Source organism: Watersipora subatra, chromosome 8 (assembly GCF_963576615.1).
Source record: "Watersipora subatra chromosome 8, tzWatSuba1.1, whole genome shotgun sequence".
Classification (NCBI taxonomy): Eukaryota; Metazoa; Bryozoa; class Gymnolaemata; order Cheilostomatida; family Watersiporidae; genus Watersipora; species Watersipora subatra.
Window position 1 is genome coordinate 34,053,274 of NC_088715.1, and position 15,666 is coordinate 34,068,939.

The 15,666-nt window shown below is 35.0% G+C and overlaps 1 protein-coding gene across 2 annotated transcripts; it reads right to left on the minus strand.

Moving 5' to 3' along the window:
• Positions 1–308: 308 nt before the first annotated feature.
• LOC137401894 (fibrinogen-like protein 1) lies at positions 309–15,275 on the minus strand. 2 transcript variants are annotated; one of them, XM_068088370.1, is made up of 6 exons: positions 15,195–15,275; positions 11,030–11,262; positions 8,844–9,062; positions 8,100–8,236; positions 5,902–6,034; positions 309–809 (listed from the first exon to the last, which is right to left on the minus strand). In XM_068088370.1, exons 2-6 carry the CDS (start codon positions 11,256–11,258, stop codon positions 691–693), a joined length of 837 nt encoding a protein of 278 aa, XP_067944471.1. In that variant the 5' UTR covers positions 11,259–11,262; positions 15,195–15,275; the 3' UTR covers positions 309–690. The 2 variants fall into 2 exon arrangements, with proteins under 2 accessions (XP_067944471.1, XP_067944472.1); XM_068088371.1 differs by having other exon boundaries at positions 15,187–15,240.
• Between the last annotated feature and the right edge of the window lie 391 nt (positions 15,276–15,666).

The window sequence follows — 15,666 nt, forward strand, 5'->3', positions numbered from 1 at the left end:
AGCAAAAACAGATGGTTAAGTTTAAAAGGAATATCAGAATAGATAAGGGATTTAGTGACTGGTTTAGCCGGAGTACTTAGCCTGAAGTAGGTTTGATCCTCGTCTCCACTATGAGACCAACACTTGCATCAATTCCTATCATTCAGTATACCAATAATCACGGCTTTCGATTTATCTATTTTCAGACACATCCAACCTGCTCTTTAAAAAAACAGAATAAAACGCATGGTTTTAGAAACTGTACAAATTTATGTTCTTCTCTGGTTGGTTGATTGTTTTTATTTGTTTGCAGACAAATCTTTGATCATTTTTGGTTTAGTTTATTGATAATCATAAATTGGTAGTAAGTTCAAACAGCAAAAGACAGTTTTAAACAATCCAAGTAGGCTATAACATTACTATCACAACTGGTTTAAACTTGTTTGATTTGCTAGCTCATAGTTTAAAGTTCATTGTAAAGCTCTTTGCATGACAGAAGGAAAAAATAAATGTTGTGCTTGCAGCTTAAAAAACATATATAAACACGTATTACTTAAAGCTTTAGATCTGAATTTACAAAAAAATATTTTCCTGTTATACAGTCAATAATCTTAGTAGTATAAAAATATGATGGATTAAAAAATTACATTTTGTGAAGGCAAGGATTATTACAATTTGCTACACGAGGCCACTTCCTGTTACATCTGTCTTTCATTCCCTTGTTATTCTCATAACAGCCGAGCTAGATGGATAATAGTCTCTCCAGAACATTCCACTCTGTGATTCGCTGTTCAGGCCCACCTGTCCACAGCCAGAATACCACCAGCCCGCTGTTGAACAAAGCACCAGATTGTTTCAAACCCATAATTATTATTTTTCAGGTCCTAAATAAACTAATCCATGAAATTCATATACTGGCAAAAACTTCACTTTTTGCACAGAAGACTTAATAGAAATTTTATTACTTGTTTATCTAAATGAGATAATTCTATTATTACATCTACAATTTTATTATAAATATATTTATCCTTAAAAAGCTCATTTTTGTTCTTATTGCTTCATTGCTAAAAGAGGACATCCCAACAGACAAACAACATACACTGATCTATACATACTTATATATTGCATGCAAAACAACATGGATGGTATTACGCAGCATCTAGCTGCAACAATGGTACACCAGTCTCTCATTTGCCACCAGCCTTCTCCAATACGACGATACACACCCAAAGCAGAAATACTGTCCCCAATCTCATCGCAGTCCCTACTGCCAACGCCAACCAGTACGAAAGCCAAATCAGCAACATGGCTGCTACATGATGCTCTCTTATACCCAGACAGCCACACACAAGTGTCGTCCAGCCACACACAAGTGTCATGCACGACAACTCAGTAACTCAACTCACTCCCTCTCCTCACTGAGGCTTCTCACCCTGAGCACTGGTTTACACTCGTTTATATAGCGAGACCTGGTAGTTTCTTGGCTTTCCATGAAGGCCTGTGATACAAAAGCCTTGGCTTTTTATAAAAGCCAGCTCTCGCATTACTGGCTAATCACAGAACAGCGTCAGATATTCGCAGAATATCCTACATATATGCATTTAGATTCATATATGAATACTAGCTGGACAATGCACGCATTGCCCAGGTAATAAAAAGTCTTTGGACAGAAAAGTTATTTTTATTTAACATATACGACATTTACCATTCTAACTTTTTAACTTCATATAATGAGAAAAGTGTTTCGTGCAGTCCAAATTAATTGGGAGGAAAATAAAACAACGTTTAAGGTTTTTAAATGTGAAATAATTAGCAAGTAATGGCTAGATAGTCTGTTTTGCAACAATGATTACAAGGACAAATGATTTGACACTGATACAATTATTGCGAACTGAGAAAACAAAATAAAAATCATGAATATGTTGAATTAACAATAACAATGATTACATAGAAGTATCTGTATGAAGAGGTTACTGTGGTAGCTGAAACTACCCATCCAACCTTTGAATATGATGATACTAGTACCTCTCGATACTGGTACCTCTCGATACTGGTACCTCTCGATACTGGTACCTCTCGATACTGGTACAAGTGTAAAGATGAGATATCAGGCTGTTTTTGTCTGATCAAACAAAAAGAAAATGTAAGCACAATTCCAACTAGAGATAATACAACAGTCCAGATGTGAAAGTTTTAAATTTAATAGTTCTTAGCGATGAGGAAGAACCAGAAATTGGAGCTCGTACAAGGAATTTAAAACATCACATTTGAAAGTTACAAATTAAAAAAATATGTAACGAGTTTTGGTAATGAAATGGCGTTTAAAATGTTTCAAAAAGCAAGATGAATTCAAAAGGTAATATTAATAATATTAATTTATACAAAAAAGTGCTTCCCCATTTAGTGATAAAGATAGCGGAAATAAAATAACTGAGAATGATAAAAAAGGCTTAGCCTTGTGGTTAGGTGCCGGTGTTGCAAACTAACAGTTGCAACTTTTGTGAGTTCAAATTTAGTGCAATCAGCATTTTCCATTCCTAAAACTTAAGTGCTATAGTTGAACACACTGACAAGCAAACGACAAACTCTGAAATTCATATAAACTAATGAATATGAGTATGTATTAAGATGCATGTGTATATATACTTTTAATACTTGCGAAACAGTATACAACATAGAGTGTGAGCGTTTAGCAGGTTGTGTCTCGGTAATACTGAGCTACACCTCTAGCCAGCTCAACATATTCTGCAGCTAAATGAAACAAGAGGTCATGAGTTGAGATGAGTTTGCTTCTGGATGGTTTATTGGAGTTGCCTACACGTCGACGATGTTTATTTCATGTCAGGCAAAAAATTGATTTAAAAACAGCTCTGTCCCAGCCATGGCTAAAGATCGGTGAAATACTGCATACTATGTTTGTCTGTTTTCAACGCCCACTATTGGTAAAGTACAACAATTAGTTTATTTATTGTTGACAATAAATATCTCGCAATGCTACTGCCGCCAAAAAATACAAGCAAATGGAGTGGATATCGATTTTGTATTTCAATGGCTGAAAAGGGCGACCTACTTTATAGTGAGAGTTTGAGTTGGTAGAAATTTGTTGCAAAAATGTATTTAAAACGGTAAAAAGACTAAAAACTAATCCGTTCTCTTTCAGCGGAAACACAACTCCGAAAAAATGCCCTGTTGTACACACGCCTTTAAAGTTACTACTGAAGCAATTCATAAATGAACTGGCATGAATAGGGCTATATCATCCAGGTCAGTTTGCAAACAATGTCTAGGCTGATGTCACACGCTGCCACACAATCAACCAATTTACTTTCTCTGCTACCAGAGTTATCAGGTTCCCAGTCGCTTTTGTTTGACGCTGTCAATCATAGATTCATGCAACTACCACGTTTTCTGCACCATAAAATGCACTTGTCATAAAGCGCAGACTCAATTCTTCAGACTATTTTTATTCTTAACCAATATAATTGGCATACCATATTATAAGACGCATTCTAAACATATGAAAGCAACAGTAGAGGCAGAACAATGAACTTAGTCGACTTTATTTCATAAACTAGTCGAATGCCCGGTGTTGCACATGTTTTAAAAAACCGCTTATAAACAGTGACGGGTAATTAAGTTGTCTACCAATGACTAATTTTAGTAAGCTACTATCCATATTGCTAAACTTACCAATGAGAGCCGTAAGAGCAAACTTTAGTGACATTGCGCAATGCCGAGTACTATGCGTACTTTAACCGACATAACGGCTCATATCGCCACATGAGTTCATTACATCTCGAGCAGTTTAATTAGTAAGATTATCGCTTAGTTAATAGGAAGTTCCAAGATTAAATCTACGACGAAGTATGTAGATATTTCATTCCTAAATTTTACTAGTTATAGTTGGACACACCAATCGACAGACTTAGAGAATTATCCCACGACCACACGAGCGGAGCGGAAGTGTGGGAGTTTTTATGATAAATGCATGTGCACACAACTTACGAAAATTATTCATCAACAATGAGACGAACCCTCGTCAAGAAATTTCATCAAAAAATTTAAGCATCGGAATTTAAAGTCGTTAAAGTATAATAACGATACAAAACACATTTAAACCTATTTAAATATGTTACCAAGTCTTTGTAAACCTACGATAATATCTTAAAACTTACCCATCTGATCGGATTATACACAAATAGACAGATTAATTTGAACGAAAATTGCCACAAAAAGCTTGAAAAGCTCGGTTTAATAAAATTTAAGACCGAAAATTGAAACGCCAATAAAGCCGTGCGACCGATTGTAGAACTATTTAGCAGTGCGCATTTCACGAGAAAACCGTGCTCATTTCATCAGTCTATGGCAATTTTTACTTGTAATCGAATTTATTCGAAGGTTTCTGTAATAAACGTAGACCGTTTGAGGCGTAGACCGATTTACAGGTACGAAATTGTGGTACACAGTTTATCAGCCTGTGTTTTTTGTCCAATCACCGAAGGTTTCATTATTTGAAACTTTAGCCGAAATTCTTTACAACTTATGTACAAGCTAGGGCAGAACTACAACGCCCCTTCATGACGAGTACATTTTTATTTTGCTACAGTTTTATACGCGTGAATGCTCTTATTCGCTTTCTGTTAAAGATCGCTTATCAAAACCATTCTACATTCAACGCAACCAACTTTCAAACTGTGTATAGTACACAGTAGCTTGCCATTTTACTTCTAATTTTGCATTTCAGAGTTATAATAAACATATTTCTTTATTGTTGTTGAATTACATGATTACAGTAAATTAGGCCTACAGCTTTATAACACTTTTATAACAGCTTTTATTTTGCTGCAGTTTGCAGAAATCTTCGAGACGCATGAACGCTCATAGGTTTTCTATTATTGCTGTATTACTATATTAACAATATTGGTTATTTTAATAATATCAGTGCATTTTACTTATAATATTGGCCAACATTGCATTTCTCCTATTGCAAGGGAGAGATATAAACGTGTAATATTTTCCTTTCATTGTTGTTGTTTGTCATGACCAAACACTTTTTAAATAAATTTTCTAAAAACCTATATAAATACCACAACTTCTCGATATTGCTACCTATTACGTTTTGAAATGTAAACAAAATTGTGTATTGTTTTTCTATTATTACTATATTAATAAAATTGATTATTCTAAAAATATCAGTGCATTTTACTTCTAATATTGGCCAATATTGCATTTCTCCTATTGCAGGGGGAAAATATAAACATCTTTTCCATTCATTATTGCTTATTGTTGTATATAATAACACCCACACCCAGTACATTACAGCTACCATTGCAGTTATCCTATTGCACTGCAGAGCCATTTGATTGCTAATATTGCATTTCTCAACCATCAGTACCCTTTATTTTTTTGCCAATATCTCTGGCCGTCTCTTTGGTCGTGGGCTGTATGACAGTGGAATTTCTAGTATATAAATAAATGACTCAGTTTCTTCCAACATTTTGTTCTTTTTCATAATTGGCTGAGTCAGACTCATCAGGCAGTTGTGGTTCTACATCGACGTATCTACCTGCATATTTTGATGTGACTTACCCACCACTGCTTCCCAGTTTAAACTGAGCCTCATAAGCATGTCACTTCACTGATGCCATTTCAAGTGGCAGCATACTTTCGTTATATGTTTAACAAAAGTTTTTGTTGTTTTATCGAGAAAAAGTCTGCGGAGCGGTGACTGTAGTGTCATAGTAACATAACAGAAAGGAACATAACAGAGTTTAGAGCTCAGTCTACACACAGAGTGCACTGTATTAAAGGGCACAAAGTTAATTTTTTTAACAAATTTAGGCTTGTCCGCTTTATGGTGTGAAAAATACGGTAATTGGCCTAAAGTGTGGGACAATTTACAAGCTGGTAGCTTTGTGTTACCTTTATGATCGATGGCGCAGCTCCTGTTTCCGACTCCTTCATCATTGTCATTATCAGCTGTACTGAATTGCATTCCATCATGATGCTCAGTGAAATAGTCAATCAAGTCTCCCGCATAACCAGCCCCACTCAGCTGGAAAAAATACTTATAGAATAGCAAGTACGAAGTCGTGAGAAAAACCTCAAAACAGTGATAAGGCCTTGAAGGTTCTACAAAGATTCAAAGTACTGCTGCCTTTTTGTTTTGGTGCCTCATGAGATGAATGACATAATTATAGTAGCATTTGACATGCTTAGACTTCAGTAAAATAATCAACATGTCATAACCCCCATGTTTGATACCACCTGCCATCAACTGACAGGTGCTCTCCTAGCAACTATTAACAAAAGCTTTAATATATTTAATCCCATCAGAGTAAGCAGTTTGCATTCACAACCACAGATGATGTCTTTTGTGATTGGCAGGGGGAAACAACTTCTATCCTTACCATTGTACACAAAGTCATTATTACTAACTTACATAAAGTCCTGCATAAAAAACAGAGTTGTAACTTTTTCATTAAATACTTAATATTTCTTAGATATTTCGGAAAAAATTAGGGTTTACTGGAAAAATTGTCAAAAACTACAGTTAATAAAAATTCTTGTTTCCACTAACAAGTAAAATAACATTAGTCATTCATAACATGGTGGACATAAACTATATTAATGCATGCAAATTCAGGATTCAAGTTAATTTTTGGAGTTTGCTCTTTATATGTAACATAGACAGTGAATGCAGACTTACATGTAAATGTAAATCATATAACTATATAAATGTATAAATATAATGATATAAATATATAGACTTATACAGATTCCTTTGAATTATAAAGGAATAACTGCATTCACTTTCTATGGTTCCTTATTTTATAGTTAGTTTCCTACATCCACTGTAATCTATATTTATACTGTATTAAACAAAATAATTTAGCTAGAATTTATAATTATTATATAATTTATATTAATTCAAATTATTATGTTTAAATCATCGTGATTAACAAAAATTATATTATTTACGTAAGCCATCTAAGACTGCAAACTACACTACTCTTGTATGTGTATTGCTAAATTTCAGTTTGTCACTGTATGTGTCTGTTAGTTTCTCTAAACGTTACGCGTTTCTACATTTTTGGTCGTTTTTATCAAAATCTCACATTCATATTTTCTGTGCCCTTTGCCAGGCAACTACAAATGTTTGCATTCAAAACTTCACCTGGTTTATGAAAACCGGTTTTTTAAAGATAAATTGGCACTAAATCTTTGTGTATTCTATCAGAAAGTTTCAGTATTTTTTATCATTTGCGATTTTTTTATGATTTGCGATTAAAATCAAGAAAACTTAACCACAATTAAAATGTTCGAATAAATCCAAAGTTCGATTATGACTTATATAACGGCAAATCGATTGACAGAATACAGATGTGTAACACTTCAACTTGCATGCAACAGCCCGAGGACACTTATTTATTCGCCTCATCTAACTTTCGCGTTTTCGCAGAGTCATCCTCTCGCGAAAATTTCATGAGCGAAACTAAACTATCATAACGAACGAGCGAAAACGCGGAATTAAATAGCTTTGTTCATTGATAGTCCAAGAAACAAATGGCAGCGAGCGATCAAATTGCATTATCGATCTCGGCCACAAAATTCTACCTGCGGTTCACTATTACAAACTAGTCCCAAATTGAAAATTTTTTCTTACTGGTGAACTGAACCTGAGGAATCTAATTATATTGTTCCACTGCATTTATTTTCACATTACTATATTTTCGCACTCATCAGAGCTGCGAAATTAAGTTGCAGCAAAATTTTACTCTGTATGCTACTCACGAAACTAAATGTTAGCAAAATATAAGTGTCCTAGGATATCAACTAAAGCAACAATAGCAACTAGTGATGTCATTTTCTCCGTACTTTCTTCTGAGCCTTTTAGCTTTGTCAATTTTTGTCAATTTAAATCTGTAAACATCCTGGCAGTCAAATCACCTCAAACATCAAAAACCATCACAAATGACAGAAGAATACTGATATGTTTTATTAAAGTTTGTCTAAGATCATGTTTAATGTAAAACCAGCCAGCAGGTGATTTGCTAATCCATATATAGTAGTTTCATATTTAAATATTACAGAATCCTGAAAAACTCCTGAAAGCATACCGTTAGTTGGTAGTTGTCGGTCTCATTGGCTACTCGAAAGTTTTGCCATGTTCCGGCAGCGGGACCTTTGTCGTCAGCAGTCATGTAGATGTTTAGAATGTGATTGGTCAGAGTTAGCTCATGAATTCGATCATTTCCTGCAATAAAGGTGGACATAGTTTATTGATTATGTGATATGAGTAAGACACATGGCACCATAGTGATGGAGTGAGTTGAATTAATGGTCTACCCTAGCGCAGACGTGAGCATAAATAGGGAATTTATGCAACAGTAAATTATTCAATGCAGCTCTTTGCCAGAAAATCGATTTAGTTTCTTTTGTAAAGTATGTAAATTATATATTTTTAGAACATAGATGCTCAAATGCTCATTATGCATGCGATGTAACTTAACTGATATTTGGCTTGTGCTGCTCATAGACAGGTACCACAATATTTCTAAGTAATCTTATTATTCAATATTTTTGAACTCACACAACGCAATAAGAAACAGGGTGAAGTGCAACAGCGAATTCTTATTGCCAAGTTATTGGCGGTAGCAGTAGGAATACAAAAGTACCACAATTCTTCCACAATTGGCAAAAACTATCACAATTCTAAAAGTAGTAAAAAATACCAACATTCTTCTACAATTGTTCAGTTGAACCCAACTGCGTATACCCTATTGATAGGGAATCCAAATGCGCTCCGCCGGCAATGAAAATGACCACAGGCTAAAAGTTGTCCAAGTATGCTATTGACATACCTAGCCAGTGTTCTCCGCTGAGATCTCCAAAGCCTTCCTTATACTGGTCCCAGAGCCTGGTAAAGTTGACAGGTCCATTTGTACTTCGCTGTATCACTGTCCATCCATGACCGCTCAAAAAGTCACACCAGACGCTGAAAGGAGGAAGTTCGCTATTTGGTGGGTTTATTTCATAGATTCCAGCTCTCCTATAGCCACTCTCGTAGTAGGATTGACAGTCTGCAAGTAGAAATGGTTCGACTAAACAGCTACAAACTAGAAATAACAAGCAATTTTTTATATTAATTAACTTTTAATGCAACCAAATATTCATAAATATATATATATAAAATAAATTTGTTTCCTCACTAGGGTTAACCCATATGAGTGGTAATTTCTGCTCTAACTCGGGTTTATATAATATATATATATATTAATTAAATAAAACACTTCATTACTAATAGTTTCATGCTTACTAAGAGCAATCTTCAGATAAAATAGTTGTACCAGTTTTAGTTACTTTATAGACAGCAACAACTATTCAAGCTACTAACACTTTGTAGCTGGACAATTATGGTCGTTAAAGCTTTCATAGAAACATCAGGTATATAACATCATTATATCAGATATAACACTATATATACTTGAACATCATATATACCTATAACGTTTCTTTGTCCGTTAGTTCACATGCTTTTATTGTCTATACATATGTCTATTGTTCGTGGACCTGCCATAGCAGGTATGTCTCTTGTTTATGTATCTATTGTATCAGTATGTCTCTATTGTCCATAGATTTACTGTTTGTGGTATTTCCACTGTCTATTGATCTACTGCATTTATCATATCACGTATCACAGAAGCCTATTCTGATTTCTTCTAGTACTTCCCATCTGTCTATTTGTTATGAATTCATTGCACTGTCATGTTTATTGTTTATTTGTTCAGTATATAGAAAAATGCATGCGAAGGACATAGAATATGGAGCGGCACAACACACTCTACCAAATAAAAGGTTTTTGGTTGTATCTATAAGAAGTAGGCCTACTTGTGGTGGCCATACTGAGTATTGTCAAGTTATGGCTTATCTAACATGAGTCATATCAGAGCATTCAGATTGCCGCAGTCAGTCATATTAGGGTGTGCTATCTCTCTTATCCAAAAGTGTCAAAACAGCTATACTATGGCTTGGCAACTACTCTCATGTCTACAGAGCACTTATCAATGCTTGTCAGTCAGTCAATCTTTCCTATAACAAGAGCCATGACATTCTGAAACCTTGGGTGGAGGCTGGAAAAAAGCTTACATCATGCGAGAATTGAACCCACAACTTTACACTTTACAACTCCACACACTATCACCTACACCAGTCATTCACCATCCTCAACTTTTATAATAATTGTGCATATAGTTATTCTCTGCGCTTTATTCACACATCTGACAATCTCTCATAGGACACCGGACCACCAGAGCTTTAGTAGATGTGATACAATAAAGGACATAGCATCCCAGAGGCAAAAACCTGGTAGTCGCAAAACGATAAATATAACCTTACAGTGACTATACTATCACTCTTCTGGGGAAAGAAAGCGCTTGCAAAATATGTCGCCAGATGAAGTTTTGATGTACTTATTTAAATGATGAACCTAGCAGTTAAATTAAACTTTTCCAATTTCATTTGTCAAACAGGATTTTATTTCGATTGATGCCTTGGTGAATTTCATATTTAGTTTCATAGCTTGAGCCAATCACAACAAAGTTCAAACGTAAATCTCAAGCACAGCAATAAGCACAATATTTAGTTACATATGATATTTTCCGACTTCATGAAATATGTCTTCAAACTGAGTGTTCACGGATGCAACAACTCCTACAGAGGATATATTTTAAACATAAAAATCTTTGATTGGCCTTTATTCTCAGATTTATAATCACGTAAGCACAAAATAGTTAGCTATTAGCTTTTATTTTAGGCAAATTCAAGACGTGACCCTACTGGTAGAATACATATTGCTTAGATCAAGCTCTGTTGAGATGAATAAGGTTATGAAAATGCCATTTTCAATGGACTTTACCATGACCAATTTATAAAATCATCATTTAAGGCTAAGACTAATTCAATAAATGAGCCTGAGAACCATAGAGCAATCCCCTATTGCCCATGTTGCCCCTATTGCTCGCTCGAAGTGGCTACATTAGAAACTAACCGCTATTTTCTGTCGGAGGTCGTGGTGCTGTCGCTTTGCGACACTTTTCTAAATCCTCCAAGAGCTCTTCATTGATTCTCATGGCATATTTAGTGCCCTTTTTAAGATGAGAATAAGAATTCTTTATGCGCTGCCTGTACTGGTAAAGTTCATCTTTAGGGGTCTTATGTCCTATGATGGTCGTTGCAAAGATTGCAGTTAGTAGGACTACTGTCACAAGCACCTGCATTGTCCTGTCAAACAACAGGAAGAATAATGTCAAAAGACCATAGTGCCAGTGGGTAGACAAAATTTAAGAAGTAACGTGTGCTGCAATATTTGTCATGAAAAGCTGAGTTAGTTGATTTACTGTCGTAAACACCTTCATCTTCCTGTCAAGCAGCAGGAAAAATAATTTTAAAAGGACATAATGTCAGTGGGTAGCCAAAATCTAAACTTTTTTGTGCTCTACACTTATTGTTATGAAGAGTAGAGTTAATTGAGCCACCGTGGCAAGCACTTGCATTTCTCTATCAAAACAAGGAACATCCGTTGCGATGGATAATTTAATGTAAGTCAGATACAAACAGTTCATATTTACAGTGAGATGTCCGACTGCCTATTGGCAAATGTTGGAGATGAAGCAATAAAAAAAGGTGCTTTTGCTTGCAGAGATCCTGGAAAACAGGCTATCTAAATATTTTGCCATAATATTGGGCTTGGTAAACTTCAAAATAACTTTTTGTCTTTTTGTCTTTTTGTCTTTTTGTCTTTTTGTCAAGCTAGACGTTGGATATCAAGTGAAATTCTGGCTGCTGAGGAACTAATAGTAACAGCTATTTTAGTTCTGTTATATGTCATTTATAATTACCGTAAAAACCCTATTTGAGCACCGCTGCACTCTACTTTTCAACTCTTGTCCTATAGTGGCGTTTAATTAGAGGTGATGTTCAAATAAAGGGTGGCGCTGTATTTTTTGACTAGTTCATCAGATTTTTGAGAAGATAAATTGAACCCTTTTTAATGAGCAATGTAAATGTCACCTATATTTTACAATCTCCTTCAAGCAAATCAAGATTAATGCTGTCGGCATCACCATTTTTTCAAAACAGTTTTTCATATATATTGAAGTATCAGACTGAGTTAAACAAGAAACTACTTGAAATATAAAACATTATTGTGGTGCTGTTAAGTATTTCGATAGTGTTACTTTAAAAGTTTAAAAAAAGCGGTAAAGATTTGGAGTTAGAACATGTACATAGGATTTTTAATTTTTAAAGAAATTTTTAGCGTTTTAAAGTTACAATGTGCCATAATAATGACTGCTATCATTGTTGTACAGTATTCCTGAAGAGTATTCTCATCGTCCATCAACACGCTTTAAAGTCTTCTAATAAGATTTTAAACACAGTATTGACGAATCTGAAAACAATGGATATAATTTAGACCTATAGTGACTTTGAATCAGAGTGTAGTTCTGATGATTGTGACTATCGATCTTCTCGGGTACACCGTCACTAAAACCATGGCAACCACTGCAGCAACAACAAAACAATTAATTTTTATTGATGTAACCGAGTCATTATTAATACAATTTTGTGGACACTTCTTTACTGATTACCTTCTATTATGGATTCGCAACGATCAAAAAATGTCAAAATGGCCATCAAAATAGTGATGGCATTCAAATAAAGGAGGCATTTAAATACAGGTGGCATTCAAATAAAGGTTTTACGGTATATTGAAAAAAAATCTTTCATCAGATTAAAATAACTTTGACAAATGGCTTGCTGAACATTGGGAAAATAGCCAGCTAAATGCAAATGAAAATATTTGGAAATAAAAAACCCTATGACTTCAGAAATTGATGAAAACATGCCTTATCCAATTTTTCCAAGATGTCAGCACTCTCTTACGGTCAGTAGAGGTGACTAAGGTTGTCTATGGTTGTGGCTCGCAGAGATCGTTGCATTTGCCATTTGCCATTTGCCATTTGCCATTTATTCCACTGATGGTTGGATTCGACCCATGTACAGGTAGAATCAGATTACATGTATTATCGGTAGCAGGTTCATGTAGCCTCATCTGACAAAAATGCGTTGATCTGACAGAAAATACTACGTTGTCAAGGCAGCATTGAAATAAAGTGTTCAGCGACTGGTTTTCTTGCACTGAGTGAAAGCCTATTGATTGTTAAGATCTAATCAAGTTGATGCATCTAAATATTGGCAGCTGAGTAATGTACCTTCCTTAGGGTTGGTTTTGTGCCAAATCAAAAAACTAAACAAATCAATTTTAGCAGCTTTTTTAAGATGAACCGGAGAAAAAATTTGAGGTCAAATTTAGGCTCGCACCTGGTCGAAATTAGTCAGAGCAGTTATCCTGTCAAAATTTATGGCAAAGCCTTTTTCACTACTAAATTAAAACTAAGGTTTATAAAACAGAAAAGAAAGAGTTATATACTTTTTATGCTCTATATTATGAGCTATACATTAGACTTGCTGATGGCAACAAATTAATTAAAATACAAAAGTTTAATATGAGCTGAAGTTTTTAATTTGATCTTTTAAAACTTTAGTCTGGCTAAATGGTTTTTAGAAATTTCATTTTAAACTTTAGTGCCTATTGCATCTTGATCCAACCATAAAGCAGCTATGAAGATTAAAAATGAAGTTTTACAGCAAATTTCTCCAAGATCTCATCATAAAATATTTTTTAATTCTAGCAGAGGACATGTTAACATAAAATGTTATATTCTACCACAGTAAAAGTTACTAATGCGCAGTATCACTTTACCACTGTAAAAGTTACCCCTAGCAGTACCGCTCTACTACAGTAAAAGTTACACCTAGCAGTATCACTCTACAACAGTAAAAGTTACCCTTAGCAGTATCACTCTACCACAGTAAAAGTTACCCCTAGCAGTGCCACTCTACCACTGTGAAAATTACCCCTATAGCAGTACCAATCTACCACTGTAAAAGTTACCCCTAGCAGTACCGCTCTACCACTGTAAAAGTTACCCGTAGCAGTATCCCTCTTCTACTATAAAAGTTACCCCTAGCAGTATCACTCTACCAATGTGAAAGTTACCCCTAGCAGTACCCCTCTGCCACTGTAAAGTTACCCCTATCAGTACCCCTCTTCCACTGTAAAAGTTACCCCTAGTAGTATCATTCTACCACTGTAAAAGTTACCCCTAGCAGTACCACTCTATCACAGTAAAAGTTACCCCTAACAGTATCACTCTACCACAGTAAAAGTTACCCCTAGCAGTACCGCTCTACTACAGTAAAAGTTACACCTAGCAGTATCACTCTACCACAGTAAAAGTTACCCCTAGCAGTATCACTCTACCACTGTAAAAGTTACCCCTATCAGTATCACTCTACTACAGTAAAAGTTACTCCTAGCAGTACCACTCTACCACAGTAAAAGTTACCCCTAGCAGTATCACTCTACTACAGTAAAAGTTACCCCTAGCAGTATCACTCTGCCACTATAAACATTCACTCTATATTGTAGTACATTTCTTAAAGCTCCGTGCAATATAGAAAGATGTTACATTTATTGCACATTTAGGGTGACACTTTTGTGTAAGTTTTTAGATTCTTCAATAGTTTTTCTAAAACTGAAACTTTATACTTGTACAAATTTTAAACAATCAGATTCCATATTTTCTATAGTTTTCCTTCTGGCACAGTGACAGACCTACACCATTATTTAAACGAGTTATAACAATAATAAAAATTTATCTGCAAATATTTCAGTTTGTGTACTTGTTGTGAACCCTAGCTGTTTGTAGCACTTCTCACAGGTAACTGACGCTGTTAAGTGACACAAGTGTGGTGTATTTTTAGCTGACTAAGTGAGCAACTACAGAACATACACTTGAAAACAAATTCATACTCTGTTGCCAACCATTTGAATCTGGGAAGCCAGACTTACCACATCCACCATCATTTATTCTAGTTTATAAGTTTTCCTTTACTACAAACTACAGTACACTATCCCAGACTCTTCCACAAGACTAAATTAAAAAATTACCAACATTAAAACACTTTTGTTCAATGCACTCAATAATCATTGGTTTCTGCCTTCTCAATTTTCTTTTGGCATGTAATAAAAAAACTTAATTTTGTTGATGATTACTGATGTGAATAAAAAGTTATACATACCTACTTACCTTAGTGTCGAACCTTTGCTAGAGAAATTGACCTGTATGCCTTCTCCAGCGTTTTAACTGGCAGCACGCTAGAGGAACCTTTATATACCCACTGAGAGGCCATTGCTATTGGCAGAGGATAACCAAATGAGTCACGATTTCTAGCCTTATTAATTGTCAGTGTATGTTGGATTTAGTCCAGGGAAGTGTTTACATCCCATCCCATTGATTACTTCCTCATGAACTTATGCCAAACTTTTGAAGCATAAGGAAACTGGAAAACTCACTAGCTTTATAGCTAATTAAGTTTTAGCTCCAAGCAGTATCAAAGTTGAAACACATCATAGAGAAAAAAAGCTATGGCGATTGCTATTAATAGTTTTTTGGTTTGCCACTGACGCTTTTCAAAACATGCTGGAGAAGTCATCTTTTGACTTTGGGATTTCTAGCTAAAGACTTTGGAATACTATATTTCATCATGACAGTATAAATA